At 36.2% G+C, this 23,893-nt stretch overlaps 1 protein-coding gene across 1 annotated transcript in view; it reads left to right on the top strand.

Moving 5' to 3' along the window:
* The window catches only part of ADGRG2 (adhesion G protein-coupled receptor G2), a gene marked incomplete at both ends in the record, with an annotated part of 48,414 nt that overhangs the window by 21,594 nt on the left and 2,927 nt on the right, over positions 1 to 23,893 (top strand). Inside the window, 22 exons of the mRNA XM_079542128.1 lie at positions 595 to 621; positions 2,129 to 2,173; positions 2,295 to 2,327; positions 3,253 to 3,294; positions 4,840 to 4,887; positions 5,465 to 5,532; positions 6,961 to 7,034; positions 8,145 to 8,184; positions 8,306 to 8,340; positions 10,488 to 10,570; positions 11,163 to 11,223; positions 11,715 to 12,451; positions 13,020 to 13,218; positions 13,529 to 13,685; positions 14,582 to 14,731; positions 14,959 to 15,081; positions 17,210 to 17,255; positions 17,364 to 17,467; positions 17,967 to 18,091; positions 18,744 to 19,012; positions 20,040 to 20,139; positions 20,478 to 20,752. Coding sequence (XP_079398254.1) covers positions 595 to 621; positions 2,129 to 2,173; positions 2,295 to 2,327; positions 3,253 to 3,294; positions 4,840 to 4,887; positions 5,465 to 5,532; positions 6,961 to 7,034; positions 8,145 to 8,184; positions 8,306 to 8,340; positions 10,488 to 10,570; positions 11,163 to 11,223; positions 11,715 to 12,451; positions 13,020 to 13,218; positions 13,529 to 13,685; positions 14,582 to 14,731; positions 14,959 to 15,081; positions 17,210 to 17,255; positions 17,364 to 17,467; positions 17,967 to 18,091; positions 18,744 to 19,012; positions 20,040 to 20,139; positions 20,478 to 20,752 — 2,841 coding nt within the window. The remainder of the gene's footprint in view (positions 1 to 594; positions 622 to 2,128; positions 2,174 to 2,294; positions 2,328 to 3,252; positions 3,295 to 4,839; positions 4,888 to 5,464; positions 5,533 to 6,960; positions 7,035 to 8,144; positions 8,185 to 8,305; positions 8,341 to 10,487; positions 10,571 to 11,162; positions 11,224 to 11,714; positions 12,452 to 13,019; positions 13,219 to 13,528; positions 13,686 to 14,581; positions 14,732 to 14,958; positions 15,082 to 17,209; positions 17,256 to 17,363; positions 17,468 to 17,966; positions 18,092 to 18,743; positions 19,013 to 20,039; positions 20,140 to 20,477; positions 20,753 to 23,893) is intronic.

The following is a 23,893-nucleotide window of genomic DNA, read 5'->3' as shown; positions in this document are numbered from 1 at the left end:
ATAATTGTCTGACTCCTATCAAGATCAGAAATTCAAACTTGGAACAAATTGATGTTTTGTGATGCTGCTTTTTTCAGAATTGAAAGGAGAATGATTGTGTATGGGATGAATTCTAAACAGCAATTCTCAGTGTTGCTGTGTGATGTCTCAGAAGAGTTCTTAATAACCCATGTGCAGCATTATACGTTTGATTCCCATTCCCAGAATTAGCAACACACTCAGGGTAGGCATGTGGCTTTTGGGCTAGCTGTATTTTTTTTGGGACAACAATCTTTGTTTTCTTAACGTTACACAGTGCAAACTGTCCAGTATTTATTGAAAAGAAATAATCTTTAGTTGAATTGTATTTAAACTTCAAATGTGTATGAGTTTGTTTTGTCAGAGATTTTTACATCTATCCTTTTTCCAACCTGGATTTGTTCTGACAAGCAGGTGTTGCCCTCTTCTGGTGAACACAGTTAACTTTTGGGGAATATAAGGAAAAGCTGCTGAGAATGGTGATGTATGTATCTGATCTACTATATCTGTTTGCTAATCTGTGTTCCTGGTGTTTTTTTCTCTTTTTTCTGTCTTAAACAAAAACTGTGCATTCAGAATCATCAACTGCAACATCCACTTCTGGTAAGAACATCAAGATTTTACTGATTACTACTATAGTGTCTATTATTTCCTATTAGATCAGTCTCTGCTTTTACCTGGGGTAATGCAGAAAAGTTGCAGTGCAAATGAAGTCCAGCATGTAGTGTTTTCTTTTTTATTATTACTTTTTGTCTTTATTTGCTTCATTCTACTTTGTATTGAAATAGCAGCCCTCATTGGATTACTCATGATTTTTGTCAGTGATGATTGAGGTTGGGGTAGATGTGAGTTGCTTGATGAAAAGCCTTTTGTCCAGTGAACAGTTGCAGAGATGGCAGAGGGGGAACACTGTAATGAGTAAAGCTCCCATATGTCTCTTCCCACTCTACAAGATGTGTGTACATCATTTAACTTTCAGGATCGGAGGTGATGAACATCATCATGACAACATTTTTAAAAGGAAAATATTGTGGAATATAACATAGACTGTATATAAATGGGAAGAGTCCACTACATTTTGCCTTGAAGTATGCTGACATATTGTGCTCTAGAGAAAAGGAACAATAGACACAAACACACAACACTTTTTTTACTTTCACAGATACAATCATTTTCTAGGAATGATTCATCTTTAACAACTACAGCCAATTCAGTATTTATAGTATCAATCTGAATAATGCAGATGAAGTCAATATTTAGTTTTCATTCTGATTCCTTATGTTTTGGCTGCTTTTTTACTTGCTGTTGTCTTCAGGACTGTCACTTAAGAACTAAATATACTTAGCTTTTATTCTAGTATGGAATTAACAGAGCACATCTGAAAAGTCTTGGAATGGCTAATCCAGTAGAAATTTTTTTTTTCATACTTAAGATATTGATTCTAGAAATGGCAGTGATGCTTTTAGCAAAGAAGATCAGAAAGCATAATTTTCAGCTGTTATGAAGCAACTGTTTTTAAAAAGTCACTTAGTTGTCTTACTGGAATGATCAAAGTGATCCTTGAACCACTTTATATTCCTGCACTGACACTTAAAATCTGCTTTCTAAGCACATCCTGAGCAATCATTAAATTTTCTTCTGTTCTCCCAATTTCCTTCTTTCTCCCTACTTTCCCTTTTCCCATTCACTTAAAAGTATTTATCGCCTCACGCTAGTGTATTTACACTTGGTTTCTGCAAAAATAGCTTCCTTGGAGACAGGTTTCCCAGCGCATCATCCCTGCTTCTGAGTGTTACAAGTTCATGCAGGAACTCAGCCTTTGGGTTGAGGAATTAGATACGTGAAACTGATCTGCCTCTTCCAAAAGAATGAAGCCAATAAAAGGAAGTTATCTCAAGGAATTCTGTCATTAGCTTTTTGCATTCATATGCTTACTGAGATGGTCAAATTAATGTCAGCTGTTTGTAATGGGCACAAAAGTTATTCCTAAAAGGCAATTTAGATCTTTAAAATTCAGTTCCTGGTGGAAGTGTTGCATTCTGCTTCTTTCTCCAAAATACACAGAAATAAAATACTACATTAATATCTTTTTTCTTTTCTTTTCTTCCAGAATCCTCTATTGTTACTTTTGTCACCTATCCTATTAGTCCCTCAGGCAAGATTTTATTAATGTTTCTCTTACTTAGATTTAGTTAGATTTAGATTTTTTTTTTAGATTTTTAGTTGTTTAGGTTTTTATTTTATGGTTTTTAATGCCACTGACTTTTCTTCTTCAGAGATGACTTCAGATGATGCTGCAGAAAGTACAGGTGAGAGTTAGCGCGAGTGCAGTCACATCTAAAGGGAAACATGTTGCGTTCATGAAAGTTTGCTTTTTAATATTTTTTTAAATTGAGACTTGTTTCGTCCAAATTCTTTTCTTAAACTGTCTTAAAATGCAATTGTCTCCAGTCTGTATTTTGAGTCTCCATGAGTGGTAGGGTTTCAAAATGCATTGTATTAGCTGCAAGCTGTTATATTTTTTTACGCAGAATGTTGCAGTGTATACAGAAACCCAAACTGGGCAGGTATAGAAGTTTTTGGTACATCTGTAGATGGAATGTTTTTTATACTTCATGATAGTATTTAAAGAATTTTACAAAACTCAAACCTCTACAGGATTCCTTAAAAACACTTAAATTATGTATATAAACTTATATACGTAATTTATAATTTAATAATTTATTGTATATAGTATATTTTATATGATTAACACAATTTATTGCATATAATATAAATTTATGTTATGTTAAATGTATGTTCTTGCAGTGAGTTGTCAAATAGCATCAGTAAGCTTCCATTGGGAGAATTCGCTGCACCTTGTTTCCTGATCTGTCCACTTGAAGACAAGTCAATTCATCCTTTATCAGCACAGGGGTCTGCATGTCTGTATCTGAGCAAGATAACCTGCTATTTATCATAGTTGATGGAGAGAAATACATTTTTAGAACATGAACACTTGAAGTGCCCACATAGAACAGGCCAAATGGAAATCATGCCTAAAAAGCAGCACTCAACTGAAAATAATATGGAGGCTGTTTTTTCATGTCCCGTGAATTCCCTTATAAATAGTCATGTATTTACACTCCTGGGAAAACAGACTAAGTGGAATCTGGAAATCGCTTTTATCACTCCTATTTCATGATCTTTTTAAATAAAAATGAGAAAGCTTAATTTTATCTTTCTTTTAAACAGAAATTCCTGACCTCACTGTCTATTACTCCACTGTAGCACCAGGTAGGATTCATACATCACCACTGACACTCTTCTGTGTTTCTTAGAATTACTTCTGCTTGCCTAGACACCCACACTTTCCAACAGGAAAGTTTGGTTATTGTATCAGAACAGTGACGTGAAGAGTCACAAAGATATAAGAAATTTTCAGGACCTATGTGTTCTATTAAAATAAACGTCATCATGCTTTTAAGCAGATTGGAGCAATCTGAACCCAGACATGATGTTCTCAGGGCAAATCCAGTCTGTAGGGGTGTGCTGAGTTAAGCTGGAGTGCATTTACACTGAGACAGAGTAAATGATAGAATAGTTGACGTGCAGCCATACCAACTAGCATAATTTGACTGTATGAAGATGGCCTGCAAGAGGTTTACAGCTATGTTATCTGATGATCTTTGGAGGCTGGAAGCAGTAGCAATTTTTGATTACTCTTTTACCTCCAGGTACCTTAATTATTTTGTGCATTTTGGTGGCTTGTAGAGATCCTAAGCAAGATCCTCAGCAACACAAGTGGTTGTAAACAAAATCGAGTTGACCTTGCTGCTTGTTTTTTGTGGTGCTTGTTTTATGTGTTGGGTTTTTATAAATGTTACTGTCCTTCCTGTAATGAATTTTGTCAAATTTAGTTATTTGTGAACATTTTATTTCTTTGTGCATTTTTTAATAAAAGTGTTGATACATTTTTCATTACTGCTTCTCTGGCAGCTCCCAGCACAAAATGGAAAGCAAATTTATATTGTTAATAATTTTTTTCGAATGTTTTGAATATTGCATGCTGCTCGCAATCCATACCTTCTGATTGCTGATTGTTGATGGTGATAAAAATGATGAAAATTAAGTTAAAATAAGCAAGTATTTGGGCCACAGGAATGGTAAAAGTGAAAAGGGAAAGAAAATTTTTCATCTCATTTGCAACTAGATAATGGTAACAGCAGAGAAAATAGCATTTGTTTTTTGCTTATGGAGCCAGTCTATATTCTTAATCTAAAATACTGTACTTACATCTGGAAAGTTGCAGTGAGAGTTTAGAACTTGACTATCTTGGTTGTATTCATTAGAAAGAATTGCTAAAATTAATTTTGGAAAATAACTACACAATAGAAAATTATTAAAAAGCATATGTGCATTCCTACTAGAATACAGTCTTACCTATATATTAGTAACTTAATTATGTTGCATGTGTGCAACTGTGTATGGTCACCAAACTGACTTAAAAAGACAAACAACGAAACAACAGCAAAAAAAAAAAAAAAACAAACAAGAACAAAACAACAACCAGAGACCACTTGTACATAGATCTGGAGAAACAGTTGCAAAAAATTACTCAGAATTAATTAATGAAAGCCAGCATGTCTCACTTTGAATACTGGGGTTTTAGATAATGTCATGGTGAGTGCCCAAGAGAAGTGTAGCCAAGGTAGTGTGTGTAATGTAAAGAAGTTTACATTTAAAACAAGAAGCAGGGAAATGATTGCAAAATGTGTTTGTCAGTTTTGGATTTAAGTGCAGCTCTTTTACTCATTAGATTTTTTTCCCTCCAAAATATAGCTGGAGAAACCATTTTATGCAATGTATCATCTGTCTGTAATTATTCAGGTCAGTGATTTTCCTTTCTTTTTATAAAAATCATGCCAAACAGTTTTCTGTGTAATGAGGCAACCTTTAATTGCCATATACAAGCTAACTCTGTGCAGCTTTAAAAAAAAAAAAAAAATTAAAATGTGCTCTTTAATTTAAAAATACTATTCAATATGTAGATTTTTGATCCTTATCAAAGTATGTGCAACTGATGATAAGAATTATGGAACTGAGAAAACAATAAAGTAGTATGCTATTAGTGTGTGCCTTATGAAATGTAATTCTGTATCAGGAACAGATGTTGAAATACTGTTTAGAGTTATTACCGTAAAAACTCAAGAAACTAAAAAAATACAGAGAACAGTGAAGTTCAGAGACTGGTATAAGTCTAGTTTATTTACGGAACCAGTGAGAGAAGAGATAGAACTAATGCAAAAACACTGAATGTTCCAAAAAGCTATTTTATGTGTTCTTATTTCCCTTGCATTCTAACATAAGACTGTGTTGTTTTTTTAATTCTCAAGTTATTTTACATCACGAAGTTACACCATGTTAAGTTTTTATTTTCTTATACCTTTTTTTGTTTTGGTTTTAGTGTTCTATGTGGGCAAGGTAGAACTTCATCCAAAAGAAGAAAGTAACACGTCATTAAATATAGAAGTAGTAAGTGTTTTCTCTTGTAAAACTTTTTTAAAAGGAAGGTTGAAATCAGTTTCTTTGTCTGTGCCTAAAATGCTTAAGATGCTTAGTATCATAACGTGATTCTTATTATAGTATTTATGGTTTAATTTACGTACAGTAATACTCTCTCTTAAAATTTAGACACACAACACTTGTTTATAAGTGTAAGAAAGTAAACTTACTATAGCAAGGGTCGTTATTCTCTATTTAATCACTGAAAAGAGGGAGGTAAACCTGGGAAGTATGCAGAGCGGTCTAAACAGCCTAGCTACAATTAAATTCCTTGGGAATAAATTGAGGCACTTGAGAAAGCTAGCATCATTAGATATTGACAGTTTGAGCATAAATTAGGTTAGATTGCACCCTGAAACTAATCCATGTTGAGACACTCTGAAATAGGGCATCTTTCTGGTGGCAGTTAAGACTATTCGGTTGTTGTGGATGGGAAACAATGGGGCCATGAGCTTGTTAATGGTTCCTTGTGCCTTTCTCTTATACATCTGTGTCTACACTCAGTCTATGATTTTACGTGTCAATCTTTGCAAGCCTGATAGTTGTCAGCAGTCACCACAGAGAGCCACTGCAACTCAACTGAGCAGTGAGTTTGGGCAGGGGTAGGCCCCAGTATCTCGAAAGCAAGAGCCGTATTCTGTTTCCGTAGTGATATTGTATTCTGTTTCCGTAGTGATAACGTCTCCTGAAACCATCCTGCTGTATTGAACATTATGTCTACAGCTATTAGAAAAAGTAGATTTCTGTCTCTGGAAGCTGTTTTACTTTTTAGCAGAATATTTCTATGGTAATGTGAATACCATAACTGTTAGATGATGTTTTCATTATGATGCTCACTGCTTTAAATGTAGAAATAACAGGTAATGGTGGAAAACAAAGTATAAGAATGCAGGTCTATAAAGGACTTTTAGATCAACCTTTGTACTCTCTCCAGCCTAGAGGCAAGGGCAGACATATGTGTTTCACCTCAGTTCTTGGCTCTAACTCCCAGGATTCTACTGGGAGACTATTTTTGTTACAGCATTTATGTAGCTTGTCCAATTGCTGCACTATCACTTTAGTTGAAAGTTTGTTCAGTTTCTGGTCTAAGATTGCTATTGCAGATTGAGCCAACTTCCTGTTTCTCCAGTGTGATGTGTGGTGAGGTCGCTATCCTCTTTCCTTTATCATTCACAAGTTAAACCCTTAAATTAGGTGTATTCTAGATGAAGCAATTCCTTAAGTTGTGACAACACAGGCATAATAAATATAAACTGAAGTGTATTTATGGGAAAGGGTGCTGATTTTCTTTGGGCTTTCCAAATGTGTTTCTGTTTAAATGAGTGAGGTGAATGTGAGTTTATTCTAATGCTAAAGTTCACTTGTTTTATTTAGCATTGGTATCTTTCTTTCTAACAGATTAATAACAAAACCATTGACAGTCAAGTTTCAGGCTTTATTCCAATTCCAGCCTCAACCTTACAAGAACTGAGGTAAACTTGAAATCTTTGCCATATTTCAAAAACATTAAGACTTTTCATGTAATTAGCAGACTCTTCACTTTGCATTATTCCTGTACTTGATAATTTAGAAATGTCAGGAAATGTGAACTATTTTTCTTTAACACAAAGTTTCTATTGATTAGAACAGTCTTCATTTTGTTTTATGTACCCTTGGAGTTTGTTTAAAGAAATACTACATTTACTGATTACATTTCAGGTTCTTCAGGTTCATTGGGCTTTAACAAGGCCTGAATGCCTTGTTTATATGATCTCAGTAATAATAATAGTGATAATGATTAAGACGATAATAATAGTAACGGTACCTGAGAATGTGAACTGTGGATTATTGAGTAGGTCAATTTGACTGTTGCTTTTCATGAATAAATTGTTGTCTTAATTTCAGAGATTTAGTCTGTCTCTTTAAGAAATTTTACTAAGAGAACTTTTAGGGTTCTAAGTTTTTCTGATTTGTGGAGTTAAATCAATATTTATTTCATTCTAACTTTTTCTTTCACAGTCTTTCTAAAATGTGCACTTTCCTCTTTCCAGAGGCATCTAAGTCTTTATCTAGGTTGTGTCCCATAGCCGTGATTCTGCTTACCTTTTTGCATGCTTAATATTCATACTGCTTTCCAGAGAATGTCTTTACTGCTATTCCAAAAACTCCCTTTGTAAAACAAGACCATGTTGTGGGGTTTTTTTTTGTTTGTTTTTTGGTTTTGTTTTGTTTTTTTTTTTAGAAAGCCATAACTCCTACTGATTTGCTTTCAGTGTAAGTTCAAAATTTTGTTCTAAATGGGCAATTTTGTTCCAAGGGCAAGTTAGCATTTAGACATCAAGATCTATCGTTTGCTCTTTTAAATAGGTTGTAAGGATGTGGATTGATGTTAAAATCTGTGGTGCCAGTTTTAAATGTAGTTTGCAAAGTGTCTAATAAAAGGCAATTCTTTATGTGTTCAATCCTTTTAAAGTGTTTGTACAATATTAGAACTGTTGTAGTTTTTAAAAAAGGTTTTTTTCTTGGTAATTGCTTGTTCATTTCATAATACTGCTGTAACTGTCTTTAGAAATCCTCCATAATTGTAACCTTTTATGTTACAGAATATCAGAGCTCAACAAAACCTTGCAAGAAATGAGTGAGGTAAGATTACTAATTGTTTTTACTGTTTGGAATACTTTTTTTCAATTTATTTATGATAGTGTCATAAGTCCTATTTTCTCCTGACAAAACAATTTTATTCTATTTTTCCTTGTTGTTATAGTCATCCGTTTTGGAATGCAGTTCAGAAAACCAGAGGTTTGTTGTTGTTTGTTTTTTTTTTTAATTTCATATATTTAGTAGCTACTACATATTTAAGAGCCTGTGATGTATCAAGCGTGAATGGCTGTGTAACAAGAGAAAAATTGTCTAGGAAGTCAAGTCTGAGAAACAGGCTGGACAAATATAAGCAGGCTAATGAGGAAAGAAATTCTGATCCCATTAATCTTATTAATGATCTACTTTATTTGTTTACTAAACTGCTTTGCTTTTCATTAATCTTCTTTTGAAACACAGACTTACCTGCCATATTTCTCCTTCATCTTTAAATTAGCTGGGTCACACAGCTTCCTAGTCACTAAGTCTTTTTGAGGAAATTACTTCAAACATAATGGAATCGTTGTTTGGAAAAGATCTCTATAATCATCTAGTTGAACTGTCCACTTAACACCAGCACTATCTGCTAAACCATGACCATGTCCCTAAGTACCACATATATCTGTTTCTTGAACACCTCCAAGCACAGTGACTCTACCACCTCCTCCGGCATCCTGTGCCACTGCCTCACCACTCTTTCTGTGAAGAAATTTTCCTAATTCCCATCCTGATCTTCCCGTGGCACAACTTGAGGCTGCCACCTCTTGTCCAATCACAGAATCACAGAATTGTAGGGGTTGGGAGGGACCTCCAGAGATCATCGAGTCCAACCCCCCTGTCAAAGCAGGTTCCCTACAGCAGGTCGCACAGGTAGGCATCCAGGCTGGTCTTGAACATCTCCAGAGAAGGAGACTCCACCACCTCCCTGGGCAGCCTGTTCCAGTGCTCCGTCACCTCACTGTAAAGAAGTTCTTGTGCACATTTGTGCAGAACTTTCTATGCTGCAGTTTCCGGCCGTTTCCCCTTGTCCTGTCTCCACTCACCACTGAAAAGAGCCTGGCCTCGCCATTCTGCCCCCACACCTTAGATATTTATAGACCTGGATCAGGTCCCCTCTCAGTCTTCTCTTCTCAAGGCTGAACAGACCCAGTTCACTCAGCCTTTCTTCATAGGAGAGATGCTCCAGGCCCTTCACCATCTTTGTGGCCCTCCGCTGGACTCTTTCCAAGAGATTCTTGTCTTTTTTGTTACTGGGTATCCCAGGACTGGATGCAGTACTCCAGATGAGGCCTTATAGCTGTTGCCTGGGAGAAGAGGCTGATCCCTACTTTGTCTCAGCCTCCTTTCAGGTAGTAGTTCTTATCCCAAGCTGTTCTTCGGTTTGGGAAGCCAGTCATGCTCAGGACTGGACAAGCCTGAGAAGATATTTCAGAGTCTGGAAGGCTTGAAGTATCAGAATGGCAAGGCTGCTCTAGACAGATGATCCTGGAAACCTTAAAATTAGATAATCTCTGTCAACTTCATTGCTACTCACAGCTAAACAGATGATTCTTTAAACAGATTGGCTTGAAAACAGTATATTCTGAAACAAAATCTGGAACTTCCAATATACTTGAATTTGAGGATTTATCTTAATGCTTTTGGATCAAACAAAAATTGAAATCCCCTAATAATAGTGGATAGAAAGTCAAATCACACTTTTGTGTCATACACTGACAGTAGCTTGGTATTCCATGTTCTTGTTAGCTGGAAAGAAACTTTGCTTCATCTTTGTGTTCCCTTTTTGTTCACCAGTGTGTTTCAGCTGCTCAGGAAGAATTATGATTGTATATTTGCTCGTTTAGATGGGGATTCATGTAACTGAACATGAAATGTAAAAAATGTAGTTTTCTGTTTGAGTCATTTAAGCTCACTTTTTTTAAATCTTAAGAAAGAACACTAGGTTTCCATAGGCAAGGATACACTAACAGTCATCTTAGATGTGTTCTGATTCCTCTCTGGAGTTTCTCTACAGTAAGAAAGGAGATTGTTATTATATACTAACTCTTTAATGGCTAACATTGACTAGGAAGGATCACATTTAAGAATCTACAGAGGTCTGTAGAGGAATAAGGAAATAAGCTGCTGCAAATGGATATGTTGCTCTTTGTTTTAACCTGACATAGTGTTCTACATGCTTTGGAAACATCCCCAGATTTGAAAAAGCCTAGGAAAAAAATGCTTTTTCTGATTTGTTATTTGTCATTAGATTCATGTATTGCAATGACATACTTATTTCTTGAATTGAAGGCTTTTTCTTCTCATTATAGTACACACTGCAATTTCATAATAAAGCTGGATAAGAAAGGGAATATAAGCAGTTTAGAAGAGAAAGAAGAAATAGACAAAATTCGTGAGTTATGCTTTAAACAGTCTCACAGATTAACTGTCCTGTTTTTAGTTGACTGCCAAGTACCTAAAAAATAAAAAACCTCTTAATTTTAAATAAAAATAATTTTTTTAATAATGTAAATGCATAAAAAATGCAGACTTTCTGATTTTTGGGGGGAAGGAGCGGGAGATATGTATATGAAAGCTTTGTTGTTTTTTTTTTTTTACATATAAAGTTGCTGACTACGTTAAAGCATTTTGGATTTTGAAAGTATTGTCTGTAACATTACTGGAAAACACAAATGCATTTCTCAAAGTTTATAATGTAGCTCAGTTTTCTTAGTTGTATTTTGATAGTATGGAGTGGCTCATGCTTTTTTCTCTCAGTTTCAAAGCATATAGCTTTGCATACTGGTTTCTCTAAAAAGAGAAGTCTGAAATTCTGAAGCATTGAGCAATAACCTCAAAACTGATTATTCAAAATGCACTATTGTTTAAAAAAAAAAAACAAAAAAAACCTGTAAAATGTACCCTTGTTTGAATAAGCTGTTTAATGGTATAAGCAGTTTTTATGCTTCATGGCAAGCCATGTTAATGCTTCTTTGTCATTTCAGAACAGTGCTGTTGTTCATCACTGAGGTATTGTTCCTTGACTGCTGAAGAATTAAAAATGTAGTAAGTATAAATACAAACAGATTGGCATGCTTATTCCCTTATCTTTGTAATGGATAAATAGAATGAACTTGCATGTTGCAATATAATAACTAGGAAAGGATTCCATGAGCACAAGCACAATCTTCCTGTATAGTTCCATTCTCTTTCCTTCCTGTCCCTCCTTCTCCTCTCTTTCTTTTTTCTTTTTTTTTTTTCCCTGTGGTGCCAGAAGCTTTTGAGTTCAGAATTATGTCCAAAGAAGACAAAATGAAAGGGTATCATGTGGCCTTAATAGTTAACAACTATAGCAAAATAGAATGCATGAAGCCTCAAAATGTTACAGAAGTACTATTTGTCACTAGGGCATGAGAAATGACCTGATGACTTTCAAAATATGCATATTACTAATATGCCCACATGATTCATATATATTCTTCTATTATAGCTAGTTTTCTTTAAAATATAAATAATGTTAAATTTAACATGTATTCATGTGCTTTTTTTTTTAACAGTACTATAGAATTGCCGCCTCATCCCATATGGATTCCGTCTTCTCATTCTCCTCCTCATAAAAAGACTGCTTTCTCTTCCCTCAAATCTAGTGCTTTTCTTTCCCCCACTGTGGTTTCTGCAAAACGAACACCCACAATTAGACCACTGATCCCCCCATTCACAGAAAATTCATTTTCTGAAACCCTCTCCACATCTTCCACTGCAAATCCTCTCTCTGAAACTTTTACCACTACCACTTCTTTGTCTGCCACTACTGATACCACTACATATTCTTCTACTGAGTCTTTTGCTCAGCAAATCATGGCTACTTTTCCCTCCATAGCTTTTAATAAATCTGTCACTACAGTTCTCTCTTCCATACCTGCAACAAAATCTATTTCTAATGTTGCTCTCTCAATTAAATCTGATGCTACATATATTAGCAAGCCTATCACAATAATTTCTCCTGCTGTAAATTTCACTAAACCTTCTGCAGTTTCCCCTTCTGAGCTTCCTCCCAAACTTCCAATAGCAATTCCACCTTTTGAAACTACCACCAGCTCTTTTGCACAAATTCCTCTTTCTACAGATTCAACCCAACCTATTTCTGATAACAGAAACATTACTACAGCACCTGTTCTTCCCCTTACTCCTTTCTCAGTAACCCCTACTGTTAGTCCTGTCAAACATTCTGTCTCAGCATCTCATCCTCATTCTACTGCTGGTGGCCATGGTGGCCTGCCTAACGGAAGCACAGGTAAACATGACAAATAAAAAATATCTTTTAATTTGAAGTCCATATACTGAATTTGCTTTCAGTTTTTTTAAACAAGATTTTGGTTGTGTCTTAGCTATCATCTTCTAATTACCATGACAAGCCTGACACAACTTTCAAAATCTCTGTACTCATTTTAGAACATGTTCTGATGCCTCTGGCTATGATGAGTGGTACCTCACGCTACAATATTTTGTTAACTGTAGTAGTTAGGTTTTCTGGTTTTCTCCTGATTTCCTTCTTCTTGCAGGCACCCAGTAGCTAAAAATTCTAAATAACAGATTATTTAGCATCACTTATGGTGATTTTATAATCAGTATAAAGTATAGTCAATGCTGACTATTTGAAACCTTGCTCTATATTTTCCTAAGGCTCTTAAGTATTGCTGTCTGCAAACTAGCTGTTAGGGAAAAAAAAAGGCTGTGTTTCATGTAACATGCTTGTATCTGTGGTAAGCTTTTTTATTCAAGAAAACTGTTGTAATTTTTCTCCTTACTTCATTTGTTAAGCACAATACTTACAAAAATGAACAACTTTTCTGTTGTCACAGGAAAGATACTGTCAGCTACCACACACACAACTTCCATATATACCACCATTAATGCTACCACAGCTGAGCAAATTGTATCCAAAATAGAAAAAGATTTAGCAGCTGGAAAAGTAGAGTCAAAAGATGTAGAACGGATGGTGAGTGAGGTTAGCAGTGTTCTGACAGCTTCTCAACAACTACCACCCCAAATTTCTAACAGGTAGGTCCATCTGGCAGTAGATTAAAGGTGTGTTGTATTGACTGTCTTCATAAATTACCCTCAGCATGTTTCATGTTTTAATAATCTTAATCAAAAAGAATGTTTCTTGTTCTTTAACTTACTTACACAGAAAAGGACTATTATTATATTGTTACTTGCTGTACTGTAATATAATGCTATGAAAAAACCTTTTTGTGTTCAAACCACAGTAAGTGAGAAGAGTAAGCTGCATTTTACATTGTTTTTGGATTGCTGCTCCATAATCACAACTTTGTGCTTGGTAATACTAAGCATCTCTTTTTCTTAACAGAATTATAAAAGTAGTGGATTATATTGGCTTAAAACTGAACTTTTCAACAATGTCTGCTGATTTTTCCTCCCCATCCTTGGCTCTGGCAGTTGTCAAAACCGATAGCATCCGTTCCAACCAAATGTCTTTTGCTGTCCAGGATTCATCTGATCTCCAGGTAGGACAATGATAATTCTAAACTTCATGAAATTTCCTAAGTTCATGTTTAAAGTGTTTGTGTTATAATATTTATCTTCTTTATATTTATAACATGACTTTTATTTTGCATTTATGTCACAAGTTCAGGATCTTTTATTCAGGTTATTTTCAGAGAAAAAAAGACTTTGCTTTTTGAAATCTTTCAGAATTTTTTTTTTAATGTTCTGTTATGGGCTAAATAAGCAACTGAGTTAGCAGAAACTGGCATTTGGCTAATAAGCTGTTAGAGGGCACAGTGAGAATACCAGAGTGCTTGGAATGTGTCACAAGAACCCAGAATCATGAGTCATTTAATCACCTACCCTGTCTGTGCTTCTCAAGGGGTGTTGTCACATATGCGAGAAGATTAATTGCAGGAAATTGTCAGTGCCAGGAAACAACTTACTACACTGCTTGAGTAATGACATTCATACAATTGTCACTCATGAGTAGTTGGTCTTGCCAAGAAAAAAAGTGCTTAGAAAGTTTGGATATGCTTTCTCTCACTCAAAAGCTTCTGTTCAGGTTAAGGAAGTTCTGATTTGGACAGTACAACCCATGGAGGCCTTAAGTGAGGAAAGATGGAAAGTTGTGGACGAATACTGGCACACTGTGTCCTCTCAGAGAATGAAATAGCTTAAGTTAGCATAAGCCATTAGTAGTACTGAAACTGTTCTTTGGTACTGAAGTTGCACTACTTTCAGGCCTGCAGATGCTTTTTATTCCTTTGAGCAGAAGAGAAGTGAGAGAACAGCAGTGTGTTCCTGGCAGTGGTTTGAGAGATGCTTATTTCAGAGTTCTAAACTGGATATAAGGCATAATTTAATTTTTCTTTAGTGACAGAAATGAGGCATAATTCTTGCATTTATTTTTCAGATCTCTCTTGGCCCTAATGCAGTCCATGACTTAAATAATCTTGGATCAATTACACTTCCTTCATCATTGCTCACCAACTTACCTCCTGAAGAGCTGGACTTAGCTTCTAGAATTATTTTCAATTTCTTTAAAAAGACTAGTGTGTTCCAGGTACCTTTTTGATCCTCTGTTCGTAAGAGTTTAAATTCAATGCTAGAGCAAAAATAAAATCTGAACTGACTTGTTTTTTGGCCATAAAATATTTTTTAAAATTTCCTTATTTGAAAAGAAATTATTTTTGTCCAATACTCACTTCACATAATACCTGAACTTGTGTAAACTGTACTCTACTGTTGTTTTCTTTGATTTTAAAATCTGATTATTTTTTATTGTTCTAGGATCTGTCCTTGAAGAATGCATCTTTAATCAGCAGTGTTATATCATCAAGTGTTGCTAACCTCACAATTAGCAACCTGAAGGCAAATGTGACTGTTACTTTACAGAACATCAGACCTAATCAGGTATGATTTGTTTTGTCTGACAGAATTCGCTTTTGTTGCCTCATTGGAGTTGTTGTAGAAGAAGTACTGTACTAGGAATACAGATCAGTTGGTTCTGCTTTACTGGCATAGACATTTCATTTCCAGCTAGACTTTCAAAATCTCTGTTCTTTGCTTATTTATCGTTTATATTAATTTTTGTTCTCAAGTGATGTAATTTTGTTCTGCCAGTCAGCTCTGAAGTTTTTGATCCTTTCTACCTGCCCTTCTGTTTTATTTTACAAACCTGCAAGAGGTCCAGGACGCTCCTGGAATGCATTGATGATAACTTTCTGGTCCAGGTATTGGACAGACCGACCAGAAGTGAAATGTTGCTGGACCTGCTGCTCACCAATGCAGAGGAGATCATTAAGGGCGTTAAGGTTGGAAGCAGCCTGGGTTGCAATGATCACGCCCTGGTTGAGTTTGTGATCTTGGGAGATGTGGGCCTGGCAAAGAGTGGCGTCAGGACCCTGAACTTTGGAAGAGCGAACTTGAAGCTGTTCAGTGGACTGTTGGTCGAGATCTCCTGGGATGCTGTCTTTAAAAACAAAGATGTTGAGAAGAGCTGGCTGCTCTTCAAGGATGCCCTCCTGAGAGCACAAGAGCTCTCCATCCCTCTGAATAAGAAAGTAGGCAGAGGAAATAGGAAACCGGCATGGCCCGGCAAGGACCTGCTGGGCATGCTGAGGGCGAAGAAAGGTGCGGACAAGGTCTGGAGACAAGGGCGTGTCACCTGGGAAGAATACAGGGATGCTGTCCGGACTTGCAGACGTGGGATCAGGAAAGCCAAGGCACAGGTGAAACTGAACTTGGCGAGGGACGTGAAAAACAATAGGAAAACATTCTACTGGTACATTGGCCAGAAGAGACAGGCCAAAGCGAGTGTACCTCCTTTGGTAAATGTAAAAGAAGAACTTGCTTCAACAGATGAAGAAAAGGCTGAGGTACTGAATGAGTTCTTTGCCTTTGTCTTCACTGGCAGCCAGGATTCCAGTATTTCTCACATCCCTGAGCCCTGCATCCCTAAACCAGTAGGTGAGGACCAGGCGGTAAGTTCCCTCCCACTGTGAGGACAGAGCAGGTCCAAGATGGCCTCATGAGACTGAATGTGTACAAGTCTATGGAACCAGATGGTGTGCATCCTGGGGTTCTGAAGGAGCTGGTTGAGGTGGTTCCCGAGCCACTCTCCATCCTACTTGAAAAGTTGTGGCTGTCAGGTGAGGTCCTGGATGACTGGAGGAAGGGTCATGTCATTCCCATTTACAAGAAAGGGAGCAAGGAGGACCTGGGGAACTACAGCCGGTGAGTCTCACCTGTGTGCCTTGGAAGATCATGGAACAGATCCTCCTGGATGACATGCTTGATCACATGAGGAATGAGCATGTGATCCGAGACAGCCAGCACAGCTGGCTGGGAAAGGCCATGCTTAACCAATCTGGTAGCCTTCTATGATGAAGCGACGGCATCGGTGGACAAGGGAAAGGCGACCGATGTCATTTACCTGGACTTAAGCAAGGTCTTTGACATGCTCCCCCCACCACATCCTTATTAAATTCACATCCCTCCAATTTGGAGATGGGTGGACCACTTGTTGGATAAGAAATTGTTTGAAAGGCTGCAGACAGAGGTTGGTCATCAATGGCTCTATGTCCAGGTGGAGGCTGGTAACAAGCGGTGTCCCCCAGGGGTCTGTCTTGGGACCGGTGCTCTTTAACATCTTTATCGATGACATCAATGATGGCATTGAGTGCAACCCATCAGCAAGTTTGCTGATGACACCAGGCTGAGTGGTGCAGTTGACACAGTGGAAGAAAGGGATGCCATTCAGAGGGACCTCAGCAGGCTTGAAAGGTGGGCCCAGGTGAACCGAATGAGGTTCAACACAGCAAAGTGCAAGGTTTTGCACTTGGGCCTGCATACTGTGATGTTAATCTCTTCTATGCTTTTAAGTTTATGTAGTATTCATGTAATACAGGTATACTTAATGTATGCAGTATTTATTCTTCCCTGTATTTTGTACATAATTCAAATTTCTTGATCATTAATTACAGTTAAGTAAAACATCTTTTGTTTTAATTATAATTTTTATTTTTACCTCCCAAAACAGGATAATTCAACAGTTAGATGTGTTTTTTGGGACTTTAATAAAAATGGTAAGTACTTGATATCACCCAAGATATCATGTTGCTTCAGTTATGCTAACTGATATTAATAGTAGAAAGCTATGCTTTAATCAATTACAAGGCTGTTTTCTTTAACAGATGGACATGGTGGCTGGTCATACGAAGGTTGCATTGTTAAAGAAAGTAGAGTAAATGAAACAGTTTGTTCATGCAACCACCTCACAAGCTTTGCAGTTTTGATGGTAGGTATTTCAAAAATTACATATCTTGATTCAAGAAAATGTTAAAACATGCCTCATATTCAGCAAATGAGGATTCAGAAAATACATACAACTTATTAAATACGAATTCAGTTCTGTTCGCTTCTTGCTTAGTGCAAAGAGCCATAAAATCAGTGATGTCCTTAAGCCGCTTGTTGAATGGAGGCCATGAGTTCCATTAAAGTAGAAATTGCTTAAGTGCTTATTAAACTGCAGCTCATACATTTAGGCCATTGTATATTCTGTACAAAAAAAAAAGAAGTTAGGATAAATCCAATTTAAAATTATTTTAATTAGACTTCCACAGTTGTATTGACATTTCTGTTTTCCAGCAAACCTTTTGCAAGATCCATGAAGAAAATGGTTTGCTTTTTTTGTTTGTTTTGTGTATTTTAAGGTGTTTTTGTTTTGTTTTGTTTTTGTATGTGTTTTTCCACTTCATAAGTTTGCTCTCTGAAATCAACTTCTCTTTTCCTTTTAGAATTTGTATGGAAATACTCCTTTAAGTCCTACTCAAGAATTGGTACTGACTTTTATATCCTATATAGGCTGTGGCCTGTCTGCAATTTTTCTTTCTATTACTCTTGTGACTTACATAGCTTTTGAGTAAGTATCTGTTCAACTCAGCTCCCATTATTCTTCAATTACAACTGTCTGTAGTCTTCACAGCAAAGTCTCTTTCAGTAGTTATGGGTGCTCTTTCTGTTAATAATGCACAAATTTGTAGTTGTTGGAACATTTTGTTCAGATGTTCGAGGTTTAACTGTTAAGTCCTCCACAGTGTGTTTTGGAAATCCTCCTAGAATTTATTTGGCACCCGTTTACTCTCTCATTATCCCATCAATAATAAATACTTGGCTCTACCAAGGTTTTGGAAGCCTAGTCAAAAGCCTAATCTAGGTTAGCACTAAGGAACACTCATTTTGCATTTTGAAGGTAATATAGCAAGAAGCCACCTAACATACAATGTTTAAAAAAAAAAAAAAAAAAAAAGTATTGATATCTAGGAATCAAAGCTATTATTTAAATTTGTGTAATCTTTCTGTAACAGACTTTATTCATATAGAGCGTTAATTTGGAAATGTGTTAAAACATTCTGTCCCATGTGTAAATTCAGTGTAAGAATCATTACATATAAATCAAAATATATAAGCACATTTTTTTTCTTGGCATGTATGAACTAAAGAATACCAGAGAGAAAGTAAGTCATGGATACAAGAACAATTGACAATTGTCATCTCACTAATTTGCTTTTTAGGAAAATCCGGAGAGACTATCCGTCCAAAATATTAATCCAGCTGTGTGCTGCACTACTTCTACTCAACCTAGTTTTCCTCCTTGACTCATGGATTGCATTGTATAACACACAAGGCCTATGCATTGCAGTTGCTGTATTTCTTCACTATTTTCTGTTGGTTTCCTTTACCTGGATGGGCCTAGAAGCTTTCCACATGTATCTTGCACTTGTGAAAGTCTTTAATACCTACGTACGGAAATACATTCTTAAGTTTTGCATTGTTGGTTGGGGTACGTATTGGTTTTACTTTTTGGATTCTAGATGTATGTATCAACTTACCAAATATTTCTGCAAAGGTGATACAGTTTGGAAATGAAAGAGAAACAGTTGCTATGTATTACTACTGTCAACTACAAAGTATTCATTATCAGTAAATCTAACTGTATGAATTCCAACTTTGAGGTAGTGAATTCCTTCTTAAGTGCAGGCATTCTCAGCTTGCAATGTGGAAAACTGAGGCTGTTGCATTGTAAGTGAATAATGGATTTTCCTTTTGCAAATATAACAGAGCCAAATTTGAATCATAGAATGGTTTGAGTTAGAAGGGATCTGTAAAGGTCATCTCTTTCAACTCACCTGCAATGAATTGGGCCGCCTACAGCGTGATCAGGGCGCTCAGAGCCACCTTCCAGCCTGATCCTGAATGTTTCCAGGGATAGGACAACTACCATCCACCCTTATCATTAAAAACAAAAAACAAAAAAACTTTATATCCAGTCTAAATTTTCCCCCTTGTATTTTGAAATGATTTCCCTTTGTCCTGTCGCAATAGATCTTGGTAAAAAGTCTGCCCCCTTCAAAATGGCTTATTTCCATTAGCTAGACAGATGGCATCAGTTCTGTTTTCAAAATAAATGGAATTGAATATATACATTGCATTTCTGGGGTAGCACTGTTACTAGCAAAAAGTGGCAAGGCAAATGTAACTGGTTCAAGGATGAAGAGATTCGGGCCCTTGTTATCATCTTTGGCCACTTGAGTTAAACATTTGTAAAGGCACTAAAATCAACAGAATTGTTTTCTTCAAATTGATATGAGAAATAAAATTTGAGTATGCTTTATTAAATGCTTTAAATCAGTTTGACGTGTGACAGTATTTGCTGCCTAAGTGAGAAAATCTAGAGCTAGCTGCAGAGAGGATCTCTGGTTTCATTCCAAGTTGTGTTCTTGAGCACAGCTTGAATGCCCCGTTTAGTTTCAAGTTATAATATTGTATTTGTCAAGATTTTCACTTATGTATTTGGTCTAATCTTTTAGGGTTACCAGCAGTAGTTGTGGCTATTGTGTTGGCAGTATCACCAGATAATTATGGACTTATATCCACTGGGAGAGTTTCAAAAACCAGACCTGATGAATTGTAAGTTAAATAAAAGGAGGTGCTTGCTTTCTTTTTTTAGGGGGAGGGGAGGGGAGGGGGTGGGTCCTACTAAATTGCTTTTCTTTAAAGGTTGGGGAGGGAAGGAAGCAGGGAGAGAGCTTTGCAATAGTATAGCTCCATAGTATGTTGCGTGCTTTGTGGTATCTGCCTACGTGAATGAACTTATTTTTTGGTAAAACAAACAAACAAACAAACAAAAACCCCACAACTTTTTACTAATGAAGCAAAAATGATTTGTAATTAAAACAAGATAAACTTGTATTTATTTCAATTTTTTTTTCTGTTGATGGTTGACAGACTTTATCTTTGTGTTTTAGCTGCTGGATTAAAAATAGAATTGTCTTCTATATTACTGCTGTGGGATACTTCTGTGTGATATTCCTGATCAATATCAGCATGTTCATTGTTGTGCTGATCCAGCTGTGTCGCATAAAAAAGAAAAAACAACTTGGTGCTCAGAGAAAAACAAGTATTCAAGACCTTCGGAGTGTTGCTGGCCTCACATTTTTGTTGGGAATTACTTGGGGATTTGCTTTCTTCACAGTAAATGAGGTTTTTACTTACCTCTTTACCATCTTTAACACTTTGCAAGGTAAGTTTATGCTTTTATGTGTCATCTTACTGCCACCACTACAATGAATAAAACATTTGAAAGATTTCAAAATGGCACTTTCATAATTCAGAAACAAAATTGTAATTTGGTAAGTTCTTTAACAATTAAATTAGATATTATGCTGCTTTACTGTAATTTTGTGTTACAGTAAGATATAGAAAGGCTGTCAACTAATTACATGTATAATATATTTATATCCATATTATAATTTAAATATATGCAAACCAGATACCATGGGAAGTGACAGTATGTTAAGAGATTAACTGTAAATACTCAGTTATTGTAAGTGTTCAAAAAAATAATACAATTAATGTAGTGAAAATGGTATCATTTCCCAACTTACAACTAAGTCATGAAGGTGAGGTGTGACATTCATCAAAGGGCCATTAAGACAGGCAAGGCTGTGGTATCTAAAATATCTCCTCATAAGCATAGCCTTTAATAGATATGAAGGCATGCAGCTCTGTAGATGCTAGGATACTACTGGACATATCCAAAAGCAGATTTCAGAGGCTTCAAAAACTTTTGTATAAATATGAGGTACTGTAGCTGCATGCTGTTATCTGAGTGTACCTAAATTTCCCTATAGTACTTTGAGTAATCCAAATTTCTCTTTCAATGTATTTTAGATTACTGGTGGAATAATTCCCCAGGGAGACTAAAGAAATTCAATTTGTAGCTCTGTGAATGCTACTCCTCTACTTGGTGTGTCACAACCTAAATGGTTTTCTGGCCATAGAATAGAAATCATGACAGTAGGTTTGCAAGATTCCATAGTACATAAGGCATTATTTCAAACGGTTGTTCACTTTAATACAAGGTACTAGCAAGTGTACTTATTTATGATTAATAAAACAAATATATATCAAGCTATTACAGAAGTATTACCAGAAAGGTGTGTGTATGTGTGTATATATAAGTAGGTCAGTCCAAAAGTAACGCCTCTCATTTCCATGGAAACAAAGAGCACAATAAATAGAACAGAGAATTCAGTAGAGAAAATTCTCACCTGCAAAACACTGCAACATAGTCATGTATACATAACAATGTCATGTATCTATGTAGTCACCACTATGCACTTTTGTCAGTGATGAACAACAGTAATGGAATGTGGCTTGTCTTTTATGTTGCTGTTATGCTGCTGAAAGGCACCACCTACCACTTCACTGTGCTGACAGCCATTGTTTGGTCTCTATAAACATTCAGCAAATAACGATGAATGTCAGTCAGTCATTTTTTCTGCACAGAGGAATTCAGGGACACACCTCTGCTTCATCAACGCTTCCATACGCCATTGTGTCAGAGTGCCCCTCTGCTGCCATCTGTCACACAGCAACAAAATATAATGGGATATTGGCAGGAAAGTTCAACTTCTACTGCCGTAGCACCGACATCTGCCTCTGATGTTATGGGCCAACATGATAAAATAGGAAATATTACATTCAGAGCAGCACTCGAATGTTCACTCCGCCATTTGTAAGGGCTGCTACAATATATATATTTTTGATAGCACCAGCAAGTGTATTGAGAAAGATTTCCACTATAGGTTACTGCAAAACTGTCACTAGCAAAACAGCAAATGTGTGTATCTTTATGTATGCATGCATATATATACGGACATACATACACCCAGAGAAGTTCAGTTTTGAATGGAAAACAAGTCATTTTTAATCACATAGATCTTTAATCAAGACATAAGAGGATGCAGAACTCAACACTTGGAGCAGCTAATAGATATTTGTAATTTCTGTTTTTCATGTGAGTAACCAATAGACCATGATGTTTCCTATTTTTTCAGGCACAATTTTTCTTTTCCCAGACCACTTATATGTACATGTGGCTAATGCAGACAACAGCAGTTACTGATTTCAATCTTTTCAGAGAGTTTCCCCTTTGTTTCAGAGTATTTTTCACCTTTGCGGATAAGTTGCAATTATAGTTCCTTGGTTTTGCCAATTTTTAGTATCTTCAAGATGTTTCTGGTTCTTAGGTTGCCAACTGCACTTCAGAGAGACTGGCTGCAGTTCTCAGAGGTGCTTCTGGTTCACATGCCCGATTTAGTAGTTCTCAAGCTAGCAGAAATCTCCTTCTGTCAGTATTTTAGCAATCATTTTTTATCGCTATTTTTTCCATTATAGCCAGATTGCGTTTCTAGCTGCTCTCATCAATATGTTCATTTTTGAGTACCACAATTTGGTAAATATATACCAGTGTTTCAGAACTGTATTCAGAAGTGGTACAGAACCGTCTCAGTATAGAATTGTGTCTTCATATTCAAATATTCATTCTGAAAGCCAAAGATAAGATATTTAAGCTACCAAAGATGTGAGGAATTTCTCCTAGTGAGATTTTACATGCTTAACTGTCTTTAGAAACAGCACGAACATAACATACATGAAACTCTGTGCTAGTCTCAGTAGTTAATTCTCTTTCATGTTCTTTTTCATTCATTATAAGCTTAACACTTATGTTCTTAGGGACACGCTGCAGCTGAAAAATCATGCAAAGACCAAGTTCCTTTCTTAAAACAGGGGAGGGGTTCTTATAAGCAGGGAGATTTGTTGTTCCACAGTGTGTCATTAGAGGTGAATGTAAAGTGGTAAAGTCTGTCGTGATGCTGACGAGAGACAGGGATGAGCCCATCCCTTATAGAAAATATTAGGTTTTAAAGTCGTGAAGGGGAAACCATTTATCTAATATTTTAGGTATGCGATGTTTTCTTTGTACAAATACTCTAAATGACATATAAATGATTTTGTGACCTATTAATAGCTCCTTTAACTTTTGGAAAGGTCAGTAATGATGCTCCAGGAGTTGGCATTCCAAGTAATAAATCTGTAAGCATTACTGGTTTGATTGTGGTTAACAGATGGAACTGTGTCATACCAGGTAATGAGAACTGCATACCCTTCCAGTGTCACATCACACTTTCTGTTTGACATTGCTTTGAACTGTTTTCCAAAATTGCAAAGTAATCTTCAGGATGCACAGAACTTTTCCCTTCGTATTTGAAAGGAGAAACTTTATTCACTTTGTGGACTTGGTTTGTTCTTCTTGCATTTGTGTATACATGATTCCTTCCATCTGTGTTCAGTAGAATAGTACTTCTCAGTGTTCAGA

The sequence above is a fragment of the Tetrao urogallus genome (assembly GCF_951394365.1).
Source record: "Tetrao urogallus genome assembly, chromosome: 1".
In the NCBI taxonomy this organism is placed as follows: domain Eukaryota; kingdom Metazoa; phylum Chordata; class Aves; order Galliformes; family Phasianidae; genus Tetrao; species Tetrao urogallus.
Note: the sequence above shows the minus strand (reverse complement) of the source record. Positions and strands in the feature narration are given on the sequence as shown.